The sequence below is a fragment of the Nanorana parkeri genome, unplaced genomic scaffold, assembly GCF_000935625.1.
Source record: "Nanorana parkeri isolate BGI_ZX_2015 unplaced genomic scaffold, ASM93562v1 scaffold468, whole genome shotgun sequence".
In the NCBI taxonomy this organism is placed as follows: Eukaryota; Metazoa; Chordata; class Amphibia; order Anura; family Dicroglossidae; genus Nanorana; species Nanorana parkeri.
Genome location: NW_017306736.1, coordinates 619697 through 638672, shown reverse-complemented (window position 1 = coordinate 638672; position 18976 = coordinate 619697). Strand labels below are relative to the sequence as shown.

Sequence of the window (18976 nt, the reverse complement as noted above, 5' to 3'; positions counted from 1 at the left end):
GACATGGGCAGATCTTGGAAAGCGGTGTCTGTCCAGCTGGCCAATGACTGTTGCTAAGGATCTTCCTGAGGGGAATGAGGTGCCTGCCAGGTGGGGGTTGTGTCACCATATTATCAGATGTTTGCCCAGCTCGACACTGATTGGTCGGGAAGCCGGCTTCCCGGCCAATCAGCATCAAGCCGGCCAAACAGCATGGAGCCAGCTTCCCGTCTCCATGTTTCCTCGTGGCACTGCCGGTCAGAGGAAATCTCCAGTATCCAGACGTTTCAGTATCCGGAAAGGCATCTGAGCATTTGGTCCAGTACCCGTAATGTACCAAATACTCGGTATCGGTGCCAATACCGATACAAGTATCGGTGCATCCCGAGTATAAACTCTTAGGAACAATAGCATACTACATGTTCAAACAACATTTTACTGATTGGTCTTGGAAAAATTATTAAAATCAGACTCATTACTTTGTTTGCTTTATATAATTAGAAACCTCTGAATGTACAACATACCTTGTTTGGACTGTGCATTACTGTATCTTATGTATTTTCTCAATCGTTAGCAAAAATCTAAATACCATAGATTGAAATTTGGGAACTAGTGTAAACCCTTGAGCACGGGTTAAACTCAATGTACGCCTCTCCCCCTTAAAACTATTATGTAAACAATATTAGAGAAAATGGGGTTTCAAATGAGGCAAATATTGTTTACCATAGATTGAAAGTTGGACAGTTGGCAGTACACAATACAGTTGGACAATTGGCAGTTAAAATATACAGTAGCATGTTAAATTGTATTTGGAAGCTGAAAACAGGTGTAGATGACAAATATTCTATATATTCATAATAGGTAAAAAGTTCAAACAAAAAAACAAATGCTCTGGATTTGCAGTGTGCGTATATTACAGCACTGTGAGCATAAAGGAAAATTATGGGAGAGACCATGGCATTATAGCCATTATCCTGGGAAATCCCAACTAAAGATTAATACAAATCATAAAAATTATCTCCAAAGACCTGTTGACATATGCACGTTTTAGGTGTGGTGCATTGTAACATGCGCTGTCCTGAAAACCACACCAAAGATACAGCAAGAAGGACTTTTACTATCACACCGCACCAGAAATGCTGATGTGAACGTGGCCAAAGACAGGACCAATACATGGGCATCAAAGTAGAGATCAAGACAGACATTGTAGATTTGTATCCAATCATCTAAGCCTTCACAGTACAGAATTACTGTTAAAGAACAACTCTGAGAAAAATCACAGATTTTATTACTTGATCCTCGGTCGCGATGACTCCTTCCGGGCTGTTAGACCCCTGGGCTCTGGTGGTCTAAGAACCGCTGAGGTCATGTCTTATGAAGGTCCATTGACCTGCAATTGACTTGAGGACACCGAGGACCATTCTATAGCCAAAGCAGAGTGGGAGAGAAGGCAGACAGCTGCAGGACCGAGGAACAGGTGAGTAAAACAGCTTTTTTTGGGGGCCCCTAGGAGCACTTAGGTAGGTTTGTGATTTTTCCAGAGTTCCTCTTTAAGTTCTGCTGATTTAGCAAACCAAAGCCAAGGAAAATCTAACTGGTGTGTGGCTTTGGCAGACAAATATTGAGGGGGACGAAACAAAACTATATGTAAAGCAGAAGCAGAGTTTTTTTTTTAGCACAATAGCACTTACGTGTCCTACAACCGTTTTAAAACAGGTCTCATATGAGTTCTGTGCTAGAACTGCCAGCTGTCAGCGAGAGCTAAGGTCCAACACTTAGCTGAAAATATCAGGTCCTAACCCTTCCGATCTTGCTACAGAACACTCCAAAAATAAGATTTTTATTTGTTTTTTTACTTACCACAAAATCTTTTTCTTGTAGCACATTGAGGGACACAGGAATATTGTAGTTCTTGAACAATTGTGTAACAGTGCCACCTTAGTATGTTTGGACACTGGCAAAAAAAAAAAAAGACGGCCTCTGATGGGTAAGGCAAAGTTAAAAAAAACCTAATGGGCAGCCGCAGTAATAGGAGGTACTCCACTGAGTCCTCTACACCAACAGGATGGTTGCCTTGCGTCTCTTTGCTGGGAAACTTAGGCCAAAAAAAAAAAAAAAGATCCAAAGGACAGATGGGGAGGACGGGGGGGGCATGTCGTACTCATGAAAGGGAGGCCACTGCCCAATATCACGAAGGCCTAGCTGAAAACAACAAGCGTTACCATGTCCTGCATGGCCGGAGGAAACACAAACAAACTGAGGTATGCAAGTTGTGTGCTCTTTTTTTACTAGGTGTGGGTGATGTGTTTCCTGTTCCGGTCGGAGAAGCCTATCTCGCTGATGCTGTCCTGGAAGATGACTAGAGAAAAAGAAGATTAAGCCAGCCCCCTTAAAACCCCGCCTTTAACCATCATTCCTCTGTACTGTGACCAAGCAGTACATGTGTCCCTCTATGAACTAAAAGAAAAAGGATTTTATAGCAAGTATAATAAAAAATATTATATAGTAAATGTTTGAACACTTGGGACAATGAAAAGCAATCCAACTGAGGGGTGGGCAACAGCTGCTGAGAGATCCAATGGATGTGGTAAAAGGAATTAATCCCTGAACAAGGCTTGATGAAAAACTTAGGAAGCAAATAAAGGGATTGCTAAAAACAAGGAAAGTCACCAAGAATGAATCTGGTGTTCCTGGAGCAGCCCAGGTAGCACCAACAGAGGGAGACTGCTATTTGAAAGAATGATGGACCTCCACAAGAATATGGTGGATAGCCCATTCAACCACCATAAAGAAAAATCGTGTAAGAAACTTAGACCCAACTGTTAAACAGGTCAAAAAACAAGAATATATAAAAAAGGTAAAGGCCGAAGCCTAAGACAACTAACCCTTGACCGCATGGAAAGGAAAGCTGAACAAACAAGGTATGTCCAGACCAAAGTGAAAGCAGACAGCGCACACTTCAGCAACACCATTGCTCCCTCTATGGATGGTAATATCTTGCTGGAAAAACTACATGGCAATGGTTGCTAAAAATATATATGTATATATTCTGAACGGATACAGCTCTATATTAGCATGAGGTAAAAGTTCAGATTATTGCAGTGCATTTATACAACAAGGGAAGCTCAATACCTCCAATCAAAAGATTAGTTGTTATACAACCTCCAGATAAACAGATTTCATAAGTCTAATGAGCATATAACTGCCATTCTGATTTCACAAAAGGTGGGAGAGTAGACAGAGCACATTATTTAAGCCCCATATCCAGACCAGATACTTTTCCACAATCACTCAGGGCTTGGTGTTTTATTGAATATACTATCTTGAAATGTCTGGACGCAGAGGAGATAGGATCCTTCTACAGAAGAAGGCACACTGGATCTGTATATACTTAACTCTATGTCTCCAAACAGGCTTAACATATTGGCTTCAGATACTAGACTGGAAAAATGTGCCGTGTCTACCATATCTACTATCCCATGTTTCCCACCGAGGGTGTGGCGAGTCTGCTGATGTTTCAGGAAAATACAGAACAAGATGGATATTTCCTTGTGAGGAAGGTAAAGAAGTATTTATGTTTTAAACCCCTTATTAGCCCGGTGTGATAACAATAAGAAAAAAAAAATACAAATTAATACCAACCCCCCCATCTGCATGCAAATGGGTAATGTGTGTGTGTACACTAAGTGCTGCCCCATTCCACTGTGTACCATATTTTGGTAGCTGGGCAGCAGTGCTTTCTAACATGCACAATGTGCATTAAGACCAGGTTCACAACTAGTGTTTTGTAGTGCTTTTTTTGTCCTGAAAAACGCTAAAATGAAAAGCACCCAAAACAAAATCCTATTCATTACTACGGCCATGTTCACATGAGAGCATTTTGTCGCTTGTAAAAAACTGCCCGTCATCGGAAAAAGTACATGAGCTTTTTGACAGATTAAGCGCTTCTTGGCCCCATAAACTTCAATAGAAACGCTCAAAAACACAAGTTTGCTCATTTATATCAATGTGTCACAGTCTACCCGCAAAAACGTGCAACTTGATTTAAGCGCATAAAACATGCAACAAAAATGCGTGTGGAAACGAGCAAAAACGCTCTCACCCAAGTGTGATCCAGCATAAAGGGTAAGTTCACCTTCCCAAGTAGTTTGGGAAGATTGGAATTACCCGCTCATATGTGGCCCCCACTCCTCCCCCCGCTATTCTTCTCTTTTGGCAAACAGTCCATCCCCTCTGACAGTATGGGTGTACTATCTGTACAGCGTACTGCCATCCAGCACAGGATTTTACATTTCACTAAGCGCTTCTTCGCATGGTTAAATACGGTTTCGGTTTAAATTATTTTGGGTTTTACGACAAGTAGATTGTCATAAGCGACAAGTAGGTTGGGCCCCCGCTTTAGTCCTTGGACGAGTAGTTTTAAATATTTCCACACCCCTGTTCACTACTCCCAGAGGCTCATTCACAAAGGCAGTCATCAGAGACTGAGTTACACCAGAGGCTGTACCACTGCTCTAAACCTGGATAGCACCCTACAATTACCTGACCTAGTATACACGGGTCTGGAAAGAGTCAAGGTGAAGAGCCTAGTAACCAAAGCTAACATTCTGGACTATCTTCGCCCCGTCCATGGGCATAGTCACAAAGTGAGTTTTCAGAGACTGCGCCGCACCAGAGGCTGTGCTACAGCTCTGGATTTGGAAAGTGGTCTTCAACTTACACAGAAAAACATAAGCTGGAAAGCGCCAAAAGCATATCCTGCGAGTTCTATCAGCCATCTACCTACCCCTGCAGCAACAGATCACTGCGACAGTGTATTTGCTGCTTATTGAAGGAGTAGGCAACTTCAGCGCTCCAGCTGTGCTGAACCTACAAATCCCATTATGCCTCTGCAAGTCATGACTGGGGGCTGTCAATGTCTCGCATTGCCTCACGAGACTTGTAATTCAACAACAGCTAGAGTGCCAAGGTTGCCTACCCCTGGCTTAATGTCATCAGTTCAGTAGTAGTAGTCGTCAAAAGTTCACCATTATCTGTGGTCGGCTGCTGCAAAGATGCATGGGAGAAAAGAGCTAAAACATGTGAATAAATTAAATGGTTAAAACAGGCAAACATTAGATCTTTATTTAAACAATGCCTACTGATAGCAAGGCAATATACCTGAATAAAGTAAAAATTTGCCTTAACAACATTTTAAATAGGTTTTACGGTGTACTGTAAGTAAGTAAATAAGTAAAAAGTAAGTACACCCTTGACCACCCTTTATTTGATAGCAAACACATTTCCTGGCACACCTCCCATGCAAATTAAATTGGTGCAAACTCCGATTGTAAATGCATGCACTTCGACACCAACTGCAAGAATTATCACAATTAAATGTTGGGGTTCGTTTAGTTTCACACCATTTTCCGGACCAGATCTGGTCCGGAAAATGGTGTGAACCTGCCTGCAGTTCCAGTGCATTCCAGACCAGACAGAATGAGACCAGCAGTATATTCTGGTCTGGTCCAGACTGCACTGGTATGAACAGAGGCCAGAAATAACAAAAGGGATACATTAGGATGTATTTTGGGTCCGGAAACAATCTGGTCTGGAGATGATTACCCAGATGTGGTGTGAATGGGCCCTTCGCATTAGTCAGCTCTTGGACTAAATTTGCTGGGTTGACCAGTCCTGGACAAATTGGAAGTCTTTCTAAATCTATATCACTTATCGATAATTTCCTTACAGTGGAATGATTGATTTCAAATAATTAGGCAATCTTGTTAAATCCCTTGCCAAACAAATAGGCATTCACAGTATGGTTTCCGAAGATCTTAAAGAGCCTATTTGATCTTGGTATGAAGACACCACACATGTCAATAGCCAAAAGAACACACCAGACCCTAAATATTTGGGGTTTAACCATTTTACTGCCTAAGCAGTTTGTGCATTCTTTGCATGCATGTTAAAATGTGCACGCTAGCCCGGAAGATTACATTCAAATGAATTTTAGTGCACACAAGACACAATATAATAACCAGTGGTATTTTGATAGTTTTTTTGGTAAAATGTGAAAACGGAGATCGCCTCAAGTAAACAAACATGACAAGCCTCAAAATTGTGTGTACCCGTAAAACGTGAAAATGTTTCCATACGCAAGGCTTTAGAAGCCTCTACAGGTCATCATTTTAGGGTTAACCATGAATAATGGCCCTAGAATTATTGCTCTAACTCCAGTGTGCATGGTGATACCTTTTTACCAGAGTGAAGAAATGTCCCCAACCGAAGCTTACAATGGTAGTAAAACCTCGCAGGAGATTTAAACCCTCCCCACTCTATCCAAAAACACCACACACAATTTTTGTTAGGTTTTTATTTATGTCTATGAAGCCATAGGTGAGATTTACCACCACTTCTATTATTTGTGATGCCCACGCAAGTATTGAGGGGTGCAGAAGTCACTAAGCAGAGAGAACAATAAAAACACTGCCACCGGTTCTAACCCCTACCCTCTGTACCAATGTTTTTTTTACTGCCCCCCACCCTCCCAGGGAGATTTCCAATCAGTTTCTGTCCTGGCAGAAGGCGGGGGGAAATCTTCCCAACAAAAGACACAGATGGCAATGAAAACATGACCCTGACAGAGGCTCTAACCCTTTACCACCCTTCTTGGCTAAAGTTGGACTTAAAAGGAGAACTATGGGGTCAGTGCTTTTCCCCATAGTTCTCCCCAGGGTCACGCGAGGACACAAACTAGCGTCCTTCCGTGACCCAAAGCTCAGTATACCGCGAGCTACAGCTCGCAGTATACTGAAACCTCCGCAGCCGGGACGGATCCCAACATTACTGTCTAGATCAGTGATGGCGAACCTTGGCACTCCAGCTGTTTTGGAACTACAAGTCCCATGAGGCATTGCAAGGCTCTGACAGCCACAGACATAACTCCCAGAGGCAGATGCATGTTGGGATATGTAGTTTTGGCACAGCTGGAGTGCCAAGGTTCGCCACCACTGGTCTAGATCAACCCAGCTGCGTGATTGACAGCTGGCTCTGCCTATCTAGAGGCAGAGCCAGCAGTACCGGCAACCTCCCCTGTCCATTCCGCTAGTCAGCTGGGAGACAACAAGTATTCAAAAAATCAAGCACTCAATATATCCCAAACAGTTCAAATCCCAATTTTTTACGCCACTTAGCTCCCAGGCAATTTGTTCGCCAAGCCCTGTGTGAGGCTATGAGGCTGTGTGAGGCTGTGTGAGCCTATGAGGCTGAGAACATTCTACTCCACACAAAAAAACATTTAAACACACACACACCACTTTATTAGGTACACCTTGCTAGTACTGGGTTGGACCCCTTTTGTCTTCAGAACTGCTTTAATTCTTTGTGGCATTGATTCAACAAGGTGATGGAAACATTCCTAAAAGAGTCTGGTCCATACTGACATAATAGCATCAGGCAGTTGCTGCAGATTTGTCAGCTGCACATCCATGATGTGAAGCTCCACCAGCCTGAACCATTCATCCAAGCAGGATGTTTTCATGTTGTTTACATCAAATTCTGACCCGTCCATCCGAATGTTGCAACAGAAAATTGAGACTCATCAGACCAGGCAACGTTTTCCAATCTTCTATTTTACAATGTTGGTGAGCTCTTGCAAACTGTAGCCTCGGTTTCCTGTTCTTAGCTGACAGAAGTGGCACCCGGTGTGGTCTTCAGTGGCTGTAGGCTATCTGCTTCAAGGTTCAATGTTTTGTGTTCTGGTATTCTGCAGAACTCGGATGTAACGAGTGGTTATTTTAGTTACTGTTGCCTTTCTATCAGCTTGCACCAGCCTGGCCATTCTCCTCTGGAATCAACAAGGTATTCTTGCCCAGAGAGTTGCCGCTCACTGGGTATTTTATCTTTTTCGGACCATTCTCTGTAAACCCGAGAGATGGTTGTGTATGGAAATCCCAGTAGATCAGCAGTTGCTGAAATACTCAAACCAGCCCGTCTGGCACCAACCACCATGCCATGTTCAAAGTCACTTAAATCCCCTTTCTTCCCCATTCTGATGCTCTGTTTGAACTTCAGCAGACCATCTTGACCATGTCGAAATGCATTGCGTTACTGCCATGTGATTGGCTGATTAGATATTTGTATTAATGAGCAGTTGAAGAGGTGTACCTAATAAAGTGGCCAGTGAGTGTATACACACACACTAGGTACAACAAGTATAATGGGTTGAGATATATTCCAGGATACTCACATGCAAGTCACAGCTCTCTACAACCCATAGGACAAAACAACTAATTATTTACCCAATAGTATAAAGTGCCAACACACAAGCAGCTTGTAGGTTAGCCCTGGCACACATGACTGCCAGCTTCCATCACACTTAGATGTCCATTATTCTAGAAAATCTTCCAGCAAACACAGTATGACAATATTGTGGCCCTAGCAAAAACACAATATGTAAGTGTCCTTAAAATGAACAAAGTTGCTAAGGTAACAGCAGTGCTAAGTAAACACACTTTGAAGTACCAGTAGGGACCCACTTTACTCAACAGTATCATTACTTTGTGCCCTTTGAGCCCTAAGGATCCTCAACTTCTGTAAAAATTAAGGATTAGGGCCTGCTCCCCCGTGAAAAACATTCTGTCATTTAATTGTCAGGTGCCAGAATGCAAAACAGAAGTCAAAACCCCTTATGCAGCCTGGGCATAGTGTTTAAGCGACCCCACAGGGATAGAGCTGACTAGGACTCCAATGACTTCAGTATTTTCTTAAAATCTATCTCCAGTTAAAATAGAAAAACATCCCTTGCAGTGGGGCAACTTCGAAGTGCAAGGGGTTAACTGCTTGTTTTTGTCAGGGGGGATTCTGTAAAGCACTTTTACGCTCCTGATTCCCGCTTCCACTGGCCCCACGACCGCCGCCTGAAGCCTCCACCTCCCTCTGCTCTACGGAGCCAGAGGCTTGCTGACATCATCACATCTAATGCATGGCCATAGCGCTGCATTGTGCGTGAGCACCCTGAGGGACAGTCCACAACTTGGAGCACAGGGGAGAGCGGTGAGCACCCAATGCCATGGGAGAGGGGGATCAGGGAAGTAAAAATCTGTTTTTTTGCAGAGTAACCGGTAAGTGTGCTGGGAATTTTTGTGTCTTGTATGCTGTAAGACTTTTTATGTGCAGCTTGCTATGAAGGTTAGTAATAAATTGTGCGGTTGCCATCTTTGTTTAGCTTGAATGTATTTGGTGTAGGGTCACACTGGAGGCTACAGCGTACGCTTTGAAGTGCTGGGCTTCTGGTGTATCCCCATGCCCTAAGAAGGTTGGGCTGCCTCCTGGTGAACCTGCACCCAATTCATCCTTTGCTAAATATGCTCCAATATGGAGGCTCTCATAGATTAGAATTAGGACCACACTACACAGAGGGGCCTTGATGAGGCAGTGTGGCTTCCACATATTTTGCAAAAGTTGTGCAACTAAAACCTCTGTTTTTTAAGCATATTGTCAGACAGTGTAATTAGCTGGTAATTGTGCTGGGAATTTTTGTGTCTTGTACAGTTTTACCTAACAAACTATAGTGTTGCCAAGTTTTGTTTTGTTTTTGGATGAAGATGAGATTTCAGTTATCTGTAATAATAAAGGATACAATGCCAATGTACATTTTGCTGATATACCAAGAATCAGACTACAGATGTAGTGCAGTCCCCCTCAAAGAGGACCTTTACCCATATGTTAAAAATAACAACAAAAGCACCTTTAGAAATGTTTAATAATGATGATCTACAAACACATACTTCCAGACCAACGGAAGCCAAACACCGGCCAGCTAGCTGTGGTAAAACTACAAATCCCATGATGCATCTCTCCAGGAGTCATTCCTGTGGCTGTGAGAATCTTGCAATGCCTCATGGGATTTGTAGTTCCACCACAGCTGGAGGGTCAGAGTTTTGCTACCCCTGTTCTAGACAATTGTAGGATTTTTATTCTTTGCATACCTTATTTTTTTCCCCTCAATTTTCTGACAGTGGCCATTTTTACTAGGGGCAGATTACTGCATCCCCCTTTACTTCCGGGAACTCTGGCACATGTGACTAGGACATGTGACCATGCACATCATCTCATCAATCTTGTGAGATTACAGCTAAAATTTCCCAGCAATGCACTGATGTAACCTTTCCAGGATGCATTGCTTGGGCACGATGACAGCATGTGTGCCAAAAGTAGACCAGGAAGTGGATGAACTCTGTTTAACTAATGAATGTAATATGATTTTATATCAGTATATATGTATCTGTTTATAATTAGTGAAAGGGAGTAAAGGTCCACTTTAACACTGGCCAGATTTCCACTGCACTGGTCAGTGTACATCCAAGTTCAACTGTCCCATTCATCTTTTTGGAACTTGCAGTCATGGTCTCACACTGGGAAATCTGGGCAGTGTAAAGGGGGCCATGCTGCACGCTGATTTTTCTGTATACTAGCTAGAGGAAGGCAGGGGATGTTCAGGTTTTATAGAGGACACTGAACAATATACCATACATCCATATGGGGGGGGGTAGCAGATTTATAATACAAATCTGGAATAAAGGAAATAGATGGCCATGGCCGCACATATTCCTGTTCTTGTTCTTATTATCTCTGTATTTATACACAACTTCCTGGATGTTGACATCTCTGTGTCCAGCCCCCACCCATACCAACTACCAAACCTGAATGGATTGTTTATGTAGACTCTCATACTACATATCTGTAGGTAAACTAAAAATAAGATTGCACAATTAGACGGAAACGAGCACGTTCACCAAAGCAATCGTTCCTCTACAAAGTAATCAAATCTGAGCCTACCTGTCCAGAAAAAAAAACAGAACACTACAAGCTTGTATCTAAACTCTGGACTAAAACGTCATCCTTATATTTTTGTAAGGTGAATGATTGAATAATGAGAAAACATTTATCTGCTTGTGTAAACAATTACCAATGTATTGCAGCCAAAGTTATAAACAGATAACAACGTTAAAGGAGAACTATGAGGTGAGTGATTTTCACTCAGCTTCATAGACTGTCACAGGTCAGATCTATTGATCGGGAAGTCAGCGAACACTTACCGATGATCGTCTCCCTGCAGAGAGCCGTGATCACCCATCACCACTCCCCTCTCCGATCCTCCGGCGCTGACTAGAGGAATGGACGGGGAAGGGGGCGGGCACAGCTGGCTCTGCCCCTAGATAGGCAGAGTCCATTGTCAATCAGCCAACTGGGTGGATCCAGACAGTATTGTCGGAATCCGTCCCGGCTGCGGCGCTCTCAGTATATAGCCCGCTATATACTGAGCTTTGGGTCACGTGAGGAGGTTAGTACATGTCCTCCCGGGACCTTAAAGAGAACTATGGGATAAAAAGATTACCCCATAGTCCTCTTTTACAAATACAAAAAACAAATACAAACATATGATGTTTTACAGCTAGTCATGAGTTAGGCTGGCCATAAACTGTTAGGATTTCGGCCGATTCACAGGAATTGGAGAGATCTCTAAAGGTGGCCATACACTCTACAACCATCGCAAGACTTTAGTCTTGCGATGGTTGTACAGGGATTTAAAAAAACGTACGGTCTGCCTATCTTGGACAGGCAGATCGCACTCTCGATCATCGCAAGCCCGCCCCCCTGAGGGGCGGGCTTCCGATGACCGCAATGCCGAACGGGCAGTGTGCGCGTGCGCACACCGGCCCATTCGGCATTTGTCTTCCCAGCACCGTTCTAACCAGCCGAGAATCGTACGATTCCCGGCTGGTTTTCGAACATGCTGGTTCGACAGAAGACGTGCGACCGTACAGTAGAAACGGTCGCACGTCTCCGTTCACACTGCTCGATTATCGTACAAAAAAACGATCGCATACGATTATCGCACGATAATCGTGCAGTGCATGGGCACCTTTACAGTGGGTGGCCCTGTCGGCTCAACAAAAGTCAATTGGTCAAACGAGCAAAGTTTTCGGCTGAACACTGACTGCAGCCTATTCGCTGTAATCACGGTTTGTGTTTGGGTATTCTGAAAGCGACAGACGGGCTGTCAGTATACAATTGCTGCAAGGGGGAGATTTAGCCATTTGCGCTGTTTTGTGCGGATGGTGAAATCCGTAAGCCTACCTGTCAGACCTGTCGCACCATAAGCCTTCCTGTCAGACCTGTCACACCATAAGCCTACCTGTCAGACCTGTCACATCCTAGCTAGCCCACATGCTAAGGGCCTGTTCACACCACATGCATTGGAGTTGCACTGGTCGCTTTTTCCAGCGCAGTCCCAAAACACAGACAAGGCAATTTGCCATGTTTTTAGCATGCAGTTTACGTATGTTTAGTATACACAGTGTCACAGTGGTGTGCGCTGGAAAAAAAAAGCACCGTATTACTTCTTTTGGCGCAGCTTGATGCAAAGTACTACAGCCACAGCACACCACACTGTGCCGATGGAACTTCATGAAATGTTGAAAGTGACATTTATAATCCCCCCTCCCACCCGCAAAAAAAGGAGGAACCAGTGCAATGCATCAGGATTGGTGCATCAGTAAATACGAACAATTTCAAAATGTAGTAGATCCCATCGCACTCCTGACCGGATAAAGCCCAAGCGAAAACGTCCCAAAACATCGCTTTGTGTACGTGACATCATGTTCAGTCAATAAAGGAGATTGACTGCTATCTATAAACGGAGTGTGAGTGACTTTATGGTATTTTGCTGGTGCGGACAGACCCGAAAACTCTGCATTTTAGTGTGTGGGCTAGTGTGAACTTGTCCTTAGTGCCTGGCCAGATTTAGCAATAGCAGTAGTACAGGGACTTCAAGGGAGAGAAGTGCTAGACGCTGCTGGTCAGCCAGGAAACATAGCGGGGACAGTGACATCAGAATAAGCAATTTCAGCACAGGAAAGGAGCCTATACAGACTGAAGGTAAGTGTGAAAAAACACAAAATGAACACAAACAACTAGGCAGGCCCTGCCCACAAGAGCTGACAATCTACCAGATAAAAAAGGGAAGAGGGGCGAGACATGACAAATAAAAACAAAGGCGTGACGCATTGACACATTTAAACGTACAAGGCTTTCTGCAGATTGGGACATGAGCAAAATATAAGCAAGCACAACCAAGTAAAGGCTGATTCTGTAACCCCACCCATACACATGCCAACATAGGATCACCCCTAGCGCATGGAATAATCACACTACAATCACAATGTAAACACACAGGCTGACGTGGTAAAGGTACATTCACTGAACATAGCACCAATGGAGAGCTTTAGCCAGAACATAATTTGCTCTCTGCACACAGCAACCCCTCTGTCTGCCCTTACCAGGACAATATAGGTGGAAGTTAAGTTCTCCATAGGATATGACATATAGTGATAGGTGTTCATATACATTACCTGAGCAGGCTGCTTAGCGGGTGACTAGCAGACCCTCCTCCAGATACTCCAGCTCCGCCCCCTGTAGCTCCTCCTGGACCGGCCCCACTTAGCCGCTTCCCCCCTAACAACCTCTCTACCGCCACCCGGTTACCGGTGCGAGCGGCCTCCAGCAGCTCCTGCTCTTTCCCCATCCCGCCGTCACCCCGGCAACCACGCCTCCGCCTCCACTTCCGAGACGAGCGTGCACACGTCATACGCACATTCCACAAGCCCTTAATCCAGTCTTGCATCCTGGCTGCGTACTGCCGTGACACGCATGCTTGCCATCGCTTCCTCCGACATTAGTCCGTCCCTGCTAGTGTTCCAATAAAGTTTTTCAAATAGGTAGTAAGAAAAAAAAACGAAAAAAAAAAACTGTGCGCGGTGCTAGTCTCGCTGCACGTTCTTTTAGGGTTCCTTCACACTAAAACTGCTAGATTTCTGTGTGAACATTCTTACGAAAATCTCAACAAAACATGTCATGGCATCAGAATTTTAACTAACGTCGTTTGAAATTTCATTTGATTTGGACATTTCTTGTTGGAATTTATATAATTTCTTAAACAAAAAACACATTGGGGGGAATTTATCAAAACTGGAGCAGCTGTGCATGGCAACCAATCAGCTTCTCTCTTTCGTTTTCAAATCTTAACTGAACAAACTGAAGAGAGAAGCTGATTGGTTGCCGTGGACAACTCCAGTTTTTGCTCCAGTTTTGATCAATTCTCTTCGATTCACTATTAGAATTTCATTTATTTGATAAAAACTGCAGCATCCTCTTTATTTTTCTGTTACAACTGTCGATTTGACCGCATTAAAGCTAGACCAACTTTCGTACAAAAAAAGCTAATTAAAACATTCAATAATGGCAATTTCTTTTTGCCATATTCACCCTTTTTTCACAGAGCATCAGACGGCGCCGTATGTCACTGTAGAGTAATAGTGTAGTGTAACTTTGTAAACTCTCAATAAAGTTAAAAAGATGTAAAAGGAAAATTTAACAGAAAAAGCAGTACGGTTTTCATGGCAGCAGAAACCTTGACATAAGATGTCAGGGGCAACCAAAATTAAGATAGGGGCTACTGCCCCCCCTGAAAATAGTCTCAACTGTGATATTTACATATGAACGGGTGGCGCTATTTACATATGAAGAAGCCACGACTCATTTGCCCCAAAAAATGTCTGCTCGTTGCTAAAGTATTCAGGTTTCACTTGAAGAAAAGGTGGTAACCCTAATTACACCATGTGATGTGATAAACAGCGCAACCACCCACCTCCCCATGACATTCACACAGACACTAGCCCACACACTAAATCGCAACATTTTAGCATGCAAGCTAAACAAGCCCTTAAAGTTTTCATTTTTAAAATGCGTTTATGTAAAGCTTGCCAGGTTTTCGTGCATTCCTTGCTTGATCAATCCTCCCAAAAGTATGGGCACTGTGCAAGCCATTTGTAGGTGATAACACATTACATTTGTTGAAAAGGTAAGTTCATCTTTTTACAAAATGTGAAAAATTTACTTAGAGAATACGATTATCCTTACCTGAGAGTTACATGCAGATTAGCTGCGAATCATCTGAGGAATTTTTTTTTTACAATCATTGTTTGCTTTTGTTTTTTCCTGGGACTTATTTTGTCTATATTGCTTTTTTGTCTGCGTGTAGATATTTTCTATGCCTCATTTGTTTGAAAGCTCATTTGTATATGTTTCAATTTATTAGATGTGTATGATTATTAGCTCGGCACAATATTGTTTTTCACATTTTCCAGATATTTAGTTATATCCTTAGTGCTTGGTAGCTCTTATTTTCACATTACACTTACTGGCGCTGATCACCTTATTGTTTATTTTTAATGTCATAAATCTGCCTGGGAATCTCTGGCTGTCTGCAGTCACCGCATAAGCACAGTACAGCCCTAGGCCTCATTTTCTCTGGGTCTATATGTCCGGCTGTGGATTCCTGCAGCAGAAATCAGTGGATTCTTCTGGCTGGAATCTCAGGTGGTCCCAGACAACTGCGACCGCTCAGGCTGTCAGGAGTCCGACACTATTTGCATGTATCCGCATATCCAGTGGTTACCTGCGGCTAGGGACAGATGTCCAATTCTTGCCACAGGAATCAGCAGCTGGACATAAAGGCCCAGTGTGAATGAGGATTTAATTGCCAGGCAGTGATTGCAGATTTACATAGCAATTACAATTTATTTAGCTTCTGCATAATCAGCCAGTCAGAAGTTGTGTTCAGACATGTCAAGTCTACCAGGAAACTTGGGAGTCACCTGATATTTCGGGCTTTACTAAAGCTCTTGATTTGTTTGCGTTCCAGCACCAGGCACTTCAGGTATGCCAATGATGTGTCAGGCAGAGTGACCCCCCTACCTGGCAGTGTTACTCCACCCGACACATCACCATTGTCAGACACTCAATGAAAAATTCCAGCCCAACGGAAGGCAGAGCAGCGTGGAAGATCAAGTTAGTTAACCGCATCGCTGGGATGGGGTTTTTATTTTGCTCCCCCTCAATAACACCAGCAGTTGGGGCTCATTTAATCCAGTTTACGCCTAGATTAAGCCACCTTTAATCCCGCTGATAGCTATATTATGGCTATTACGGATGTTATGGCTATGTTATGGCGCCTATGCACGAGCCTGCAAGCTAAAACACAGCCGTTGTTAGTGCCAGTGGAATAGTAAGACACAATCATTGGTGTCAGTAGAATCAAGTGAGTTCCAGTTCATTGGTGTCAACAGGATTAAACGATTAAACTAGCATGCATTGCTAGGCCCCGCAATGGCAAACCCCCCCAAGCCCGCTGACTGGCTAGGTCATCAAACATCTATAAGGCTTTGTGACAGCGGCAGTGTCAGCTCCTAACATTACTACCAGAATGTGACAATTGCACTCTCCGCCTCACCCTGTGCATAGATTTTTCAGCTTTCAGGATAATCTAATATAAGCATCAGCAGACTAACAATGATGATCAGTGGGGGCATGTAACCCCATACTTAACCAACAAACTGCTATCACCTGTTTTTACGGTGATAGCTGGTAATATCTGGTAAAGCAAATCTGTCCATTTTGAAACGTCTGTGCCACTCACTGCCACACCTCTTTCAACTGTCAGGAAAATGCTATAAATAAGTGGAACCTGGAAGCCTCCTGGGATATATAGCATTTGCTAGTCAGTGAAAACACTAAAAAGGAAAACATAGTTAGGCATCTGCACGGACTTCAAAATCTGTTGTCACATTACTCACAGTTGAAATGCTGCTCTGTACTGGAGCCCCAGCAGAGAAACAGAAGAGGATCATCCCAACATACCGTGTTTCCCCGAAAATAAGACACTGTCTTATATATTTTTTGGCTCAAAAAAACACACTAGGTCTTATTTTCGGGGTAGGTCTTATTTTCAGGGAAACAGGGTAGAAAAGCAAATTGTTGGTAGAAAAAATAATAATCAAACTTGCAACAGTGGATTTCATGCCTGGAGAGTGACAGAACCCTGTTTGATTAATGTGTACAGTGCCTTCTGAGATGTTGTTTGGTACCCATACCACATATTTGTACAGCCTTTCTTTCCAAAAATGTGCCTGCTCATTCCTGAAGGGGAACCATATTATGCAAGATGACTAGACTACCTTGCAGTGCTGTTAGTCTAGCCCAAGGATAGGTACCCTTACTCATCCTTGGAAATTTCAGATTATGCCTTCCTACTGTTTTTAACATCTTCCAAAGGTTTTATGAAAGCTGTTTGTGGAAAAAAAGAGTGCACTTATCCTTTAGCCCCCTTAAGGTGAGCTCACCAATCCCTCCGTATGCACAGGTAAAAACTTACTAAGTTCTGACAGACCCAGCCTTGGTTGGAAAATGCGTTGGCTCCTTGATGCTTTTATATCTCTATCAATAAAGTGATTTTGGACTTCTTTTTGTTGGGTGGTACCTTTGTTGTTTGCTTTCCCTGATAATGCGCACACACTCTCCCTCACATAGCTTTAGACACTGGAAGCTTCACAGGCAGCAGCCGGTTACCTTGGTGATATCAGGCCAAGTACAGGGCCTACTACAGAAATCCTAAAAGTGTCAGAGTGTGGAAAAAAACTACAGAACTATTGCTGACAAAAGGCATAATTAATTTCTATAGCCAGAGCAGAATCAGAAAATGTTAATTTCAAACATTATATGTATATGAGCAGTCTAAAAAGTGAACCTTGATGACTGTGTCCAATAAGGGTGGCTTCATGGTGACCTTTTTACATATGTGTATGCAATTACAATTTGGGTCTTTCATCCTCCCAAAATCACCTATTCATCAAAAAAGTTGTCCAGGCTGTGGTCCCTCCCAAATCTGGTAAATTCCTTCCTGGAAGGCAACTGAGGAAAACTAGCATTAGATTTAGTGGTTTATATGGTTTTCAAATGTCCTAGTTCTTTTGATTAAACGTTCATTGGCCTTGTGGACCTCCTTTAAAGTCTTTCTCTCTTATTTGCTTTAGGGCTTATTCACACCACTTACAATGCGTTCCAGCGCAGTTAACTGCTGGAACACACTGTATCGCGTACTAAACTCCCTCCTGCGTTCTGGGGCGGAGGGGGCACGGAGGTGCATTCAAGTCAATGGTACATATGGCACATGAATGCCTGCGTTCCGGTCCAGTGTGATCAGAAAAAATAGTGCATGCAGCATTTTTTCCGATCACACTGGACCGGACCACAGGCATTGTTGTGCCACGCGTTCTGGTGTGGGCAATCGCACTGCCGGCAGGGTGGTGTAGCTGTAGTGTTATTGACCTGAATGCACCACCACGCCCACTCCCACCCCAGAAGGCAAGAGGGAGTTTAGTATGCGATACAGTGCGGTCCAGCAGCTATTTGTGCTGGAACTCACTGTTAGTGATGTGCACAAGCCCTTAAAGCGGAACTTAAAGGAGAACTATGGGGTTAAGTCTTTTCCCCATAGTTCTCCTTAGGGTAACGGGAGGACACAAACTAGCGTCCTCCCGTCACCCTAGGCTCAGTATACCGCGAGCTGTAGCTCGCGGTATACTGAGACGCCGCAGTATAACTCGAGCAGCTGCTCGCGTTATACTGAGACACCGCAGCTGAAGCGGATCCCGGGGAATCCAGCCCCTCCCCTGTCACAGCAGAGGGCTGTGACAGGATCGAGAGGTGAGCGAACGCCGGTATGTGTTCGCTCACCTCCCGATCTACTGAGCCGACCTGTGACAGTCTCATTGTCACAGGTCAGCTAGAACTATGAGGTGAGTGAAAATCACTCACCTCATAGTTCTCCTTTCAGGAATTTGAGCAGTTAACCCTTGCAGTTGGGCTACCACCGCACTGCAAGGGTTAACTGCGTGGTTAAGGGCCCCACTGTAAGGTTACGTTTTTTTATTTCTGGGAGTTCTTTTTTAAGAGAGGGTGGCACAAATAGCAATAAAACCGGAATAAATATTGAAAGGTAGCATAATTCTGTGTAGTGTGCCTGATTACATTAGAAGTCAGTATTGCGCTTTCTATCCACATGGGGTCAGCACTGCTTTCTTTTCATTTGTAGGAAATTCCAGTTAAAATATAT

The 18976-nt window shown here is 43.6% G+C and overlaps 1 protein-coding gene across 4 annotated transcripts in view; it reads right to left on the bottom strand.

The window, feature by feature from the left end:
• Nucleotides 1-13590, bottom strand: part of ANKS1A (ankyrin repeat and sterile alpha motif domain containing 1A) — an 89350-nt gene extending 75760 nt beyond the window's left edge. For all 4 annotated transcript variants that reach the window (XM_018560612.1, XM_018560613.1, XM_018560615.1 and 1 more), the window contains exon 1: nucleotides 13377-13590. In XM_018560612.1, coding sequence (XP_018416114.1) covers nucleotides 13377-13549 — 173 coding nt within the window. In that variant the 5' untranslated portion in view covers nucleotides 13550-13590. The remainder of the gene's footprint in view (nucleotides 1-13376) is intronic.
• Between the last annotated feature and the right edge of the window lie 5386 nt (nucleotides 13591-18976).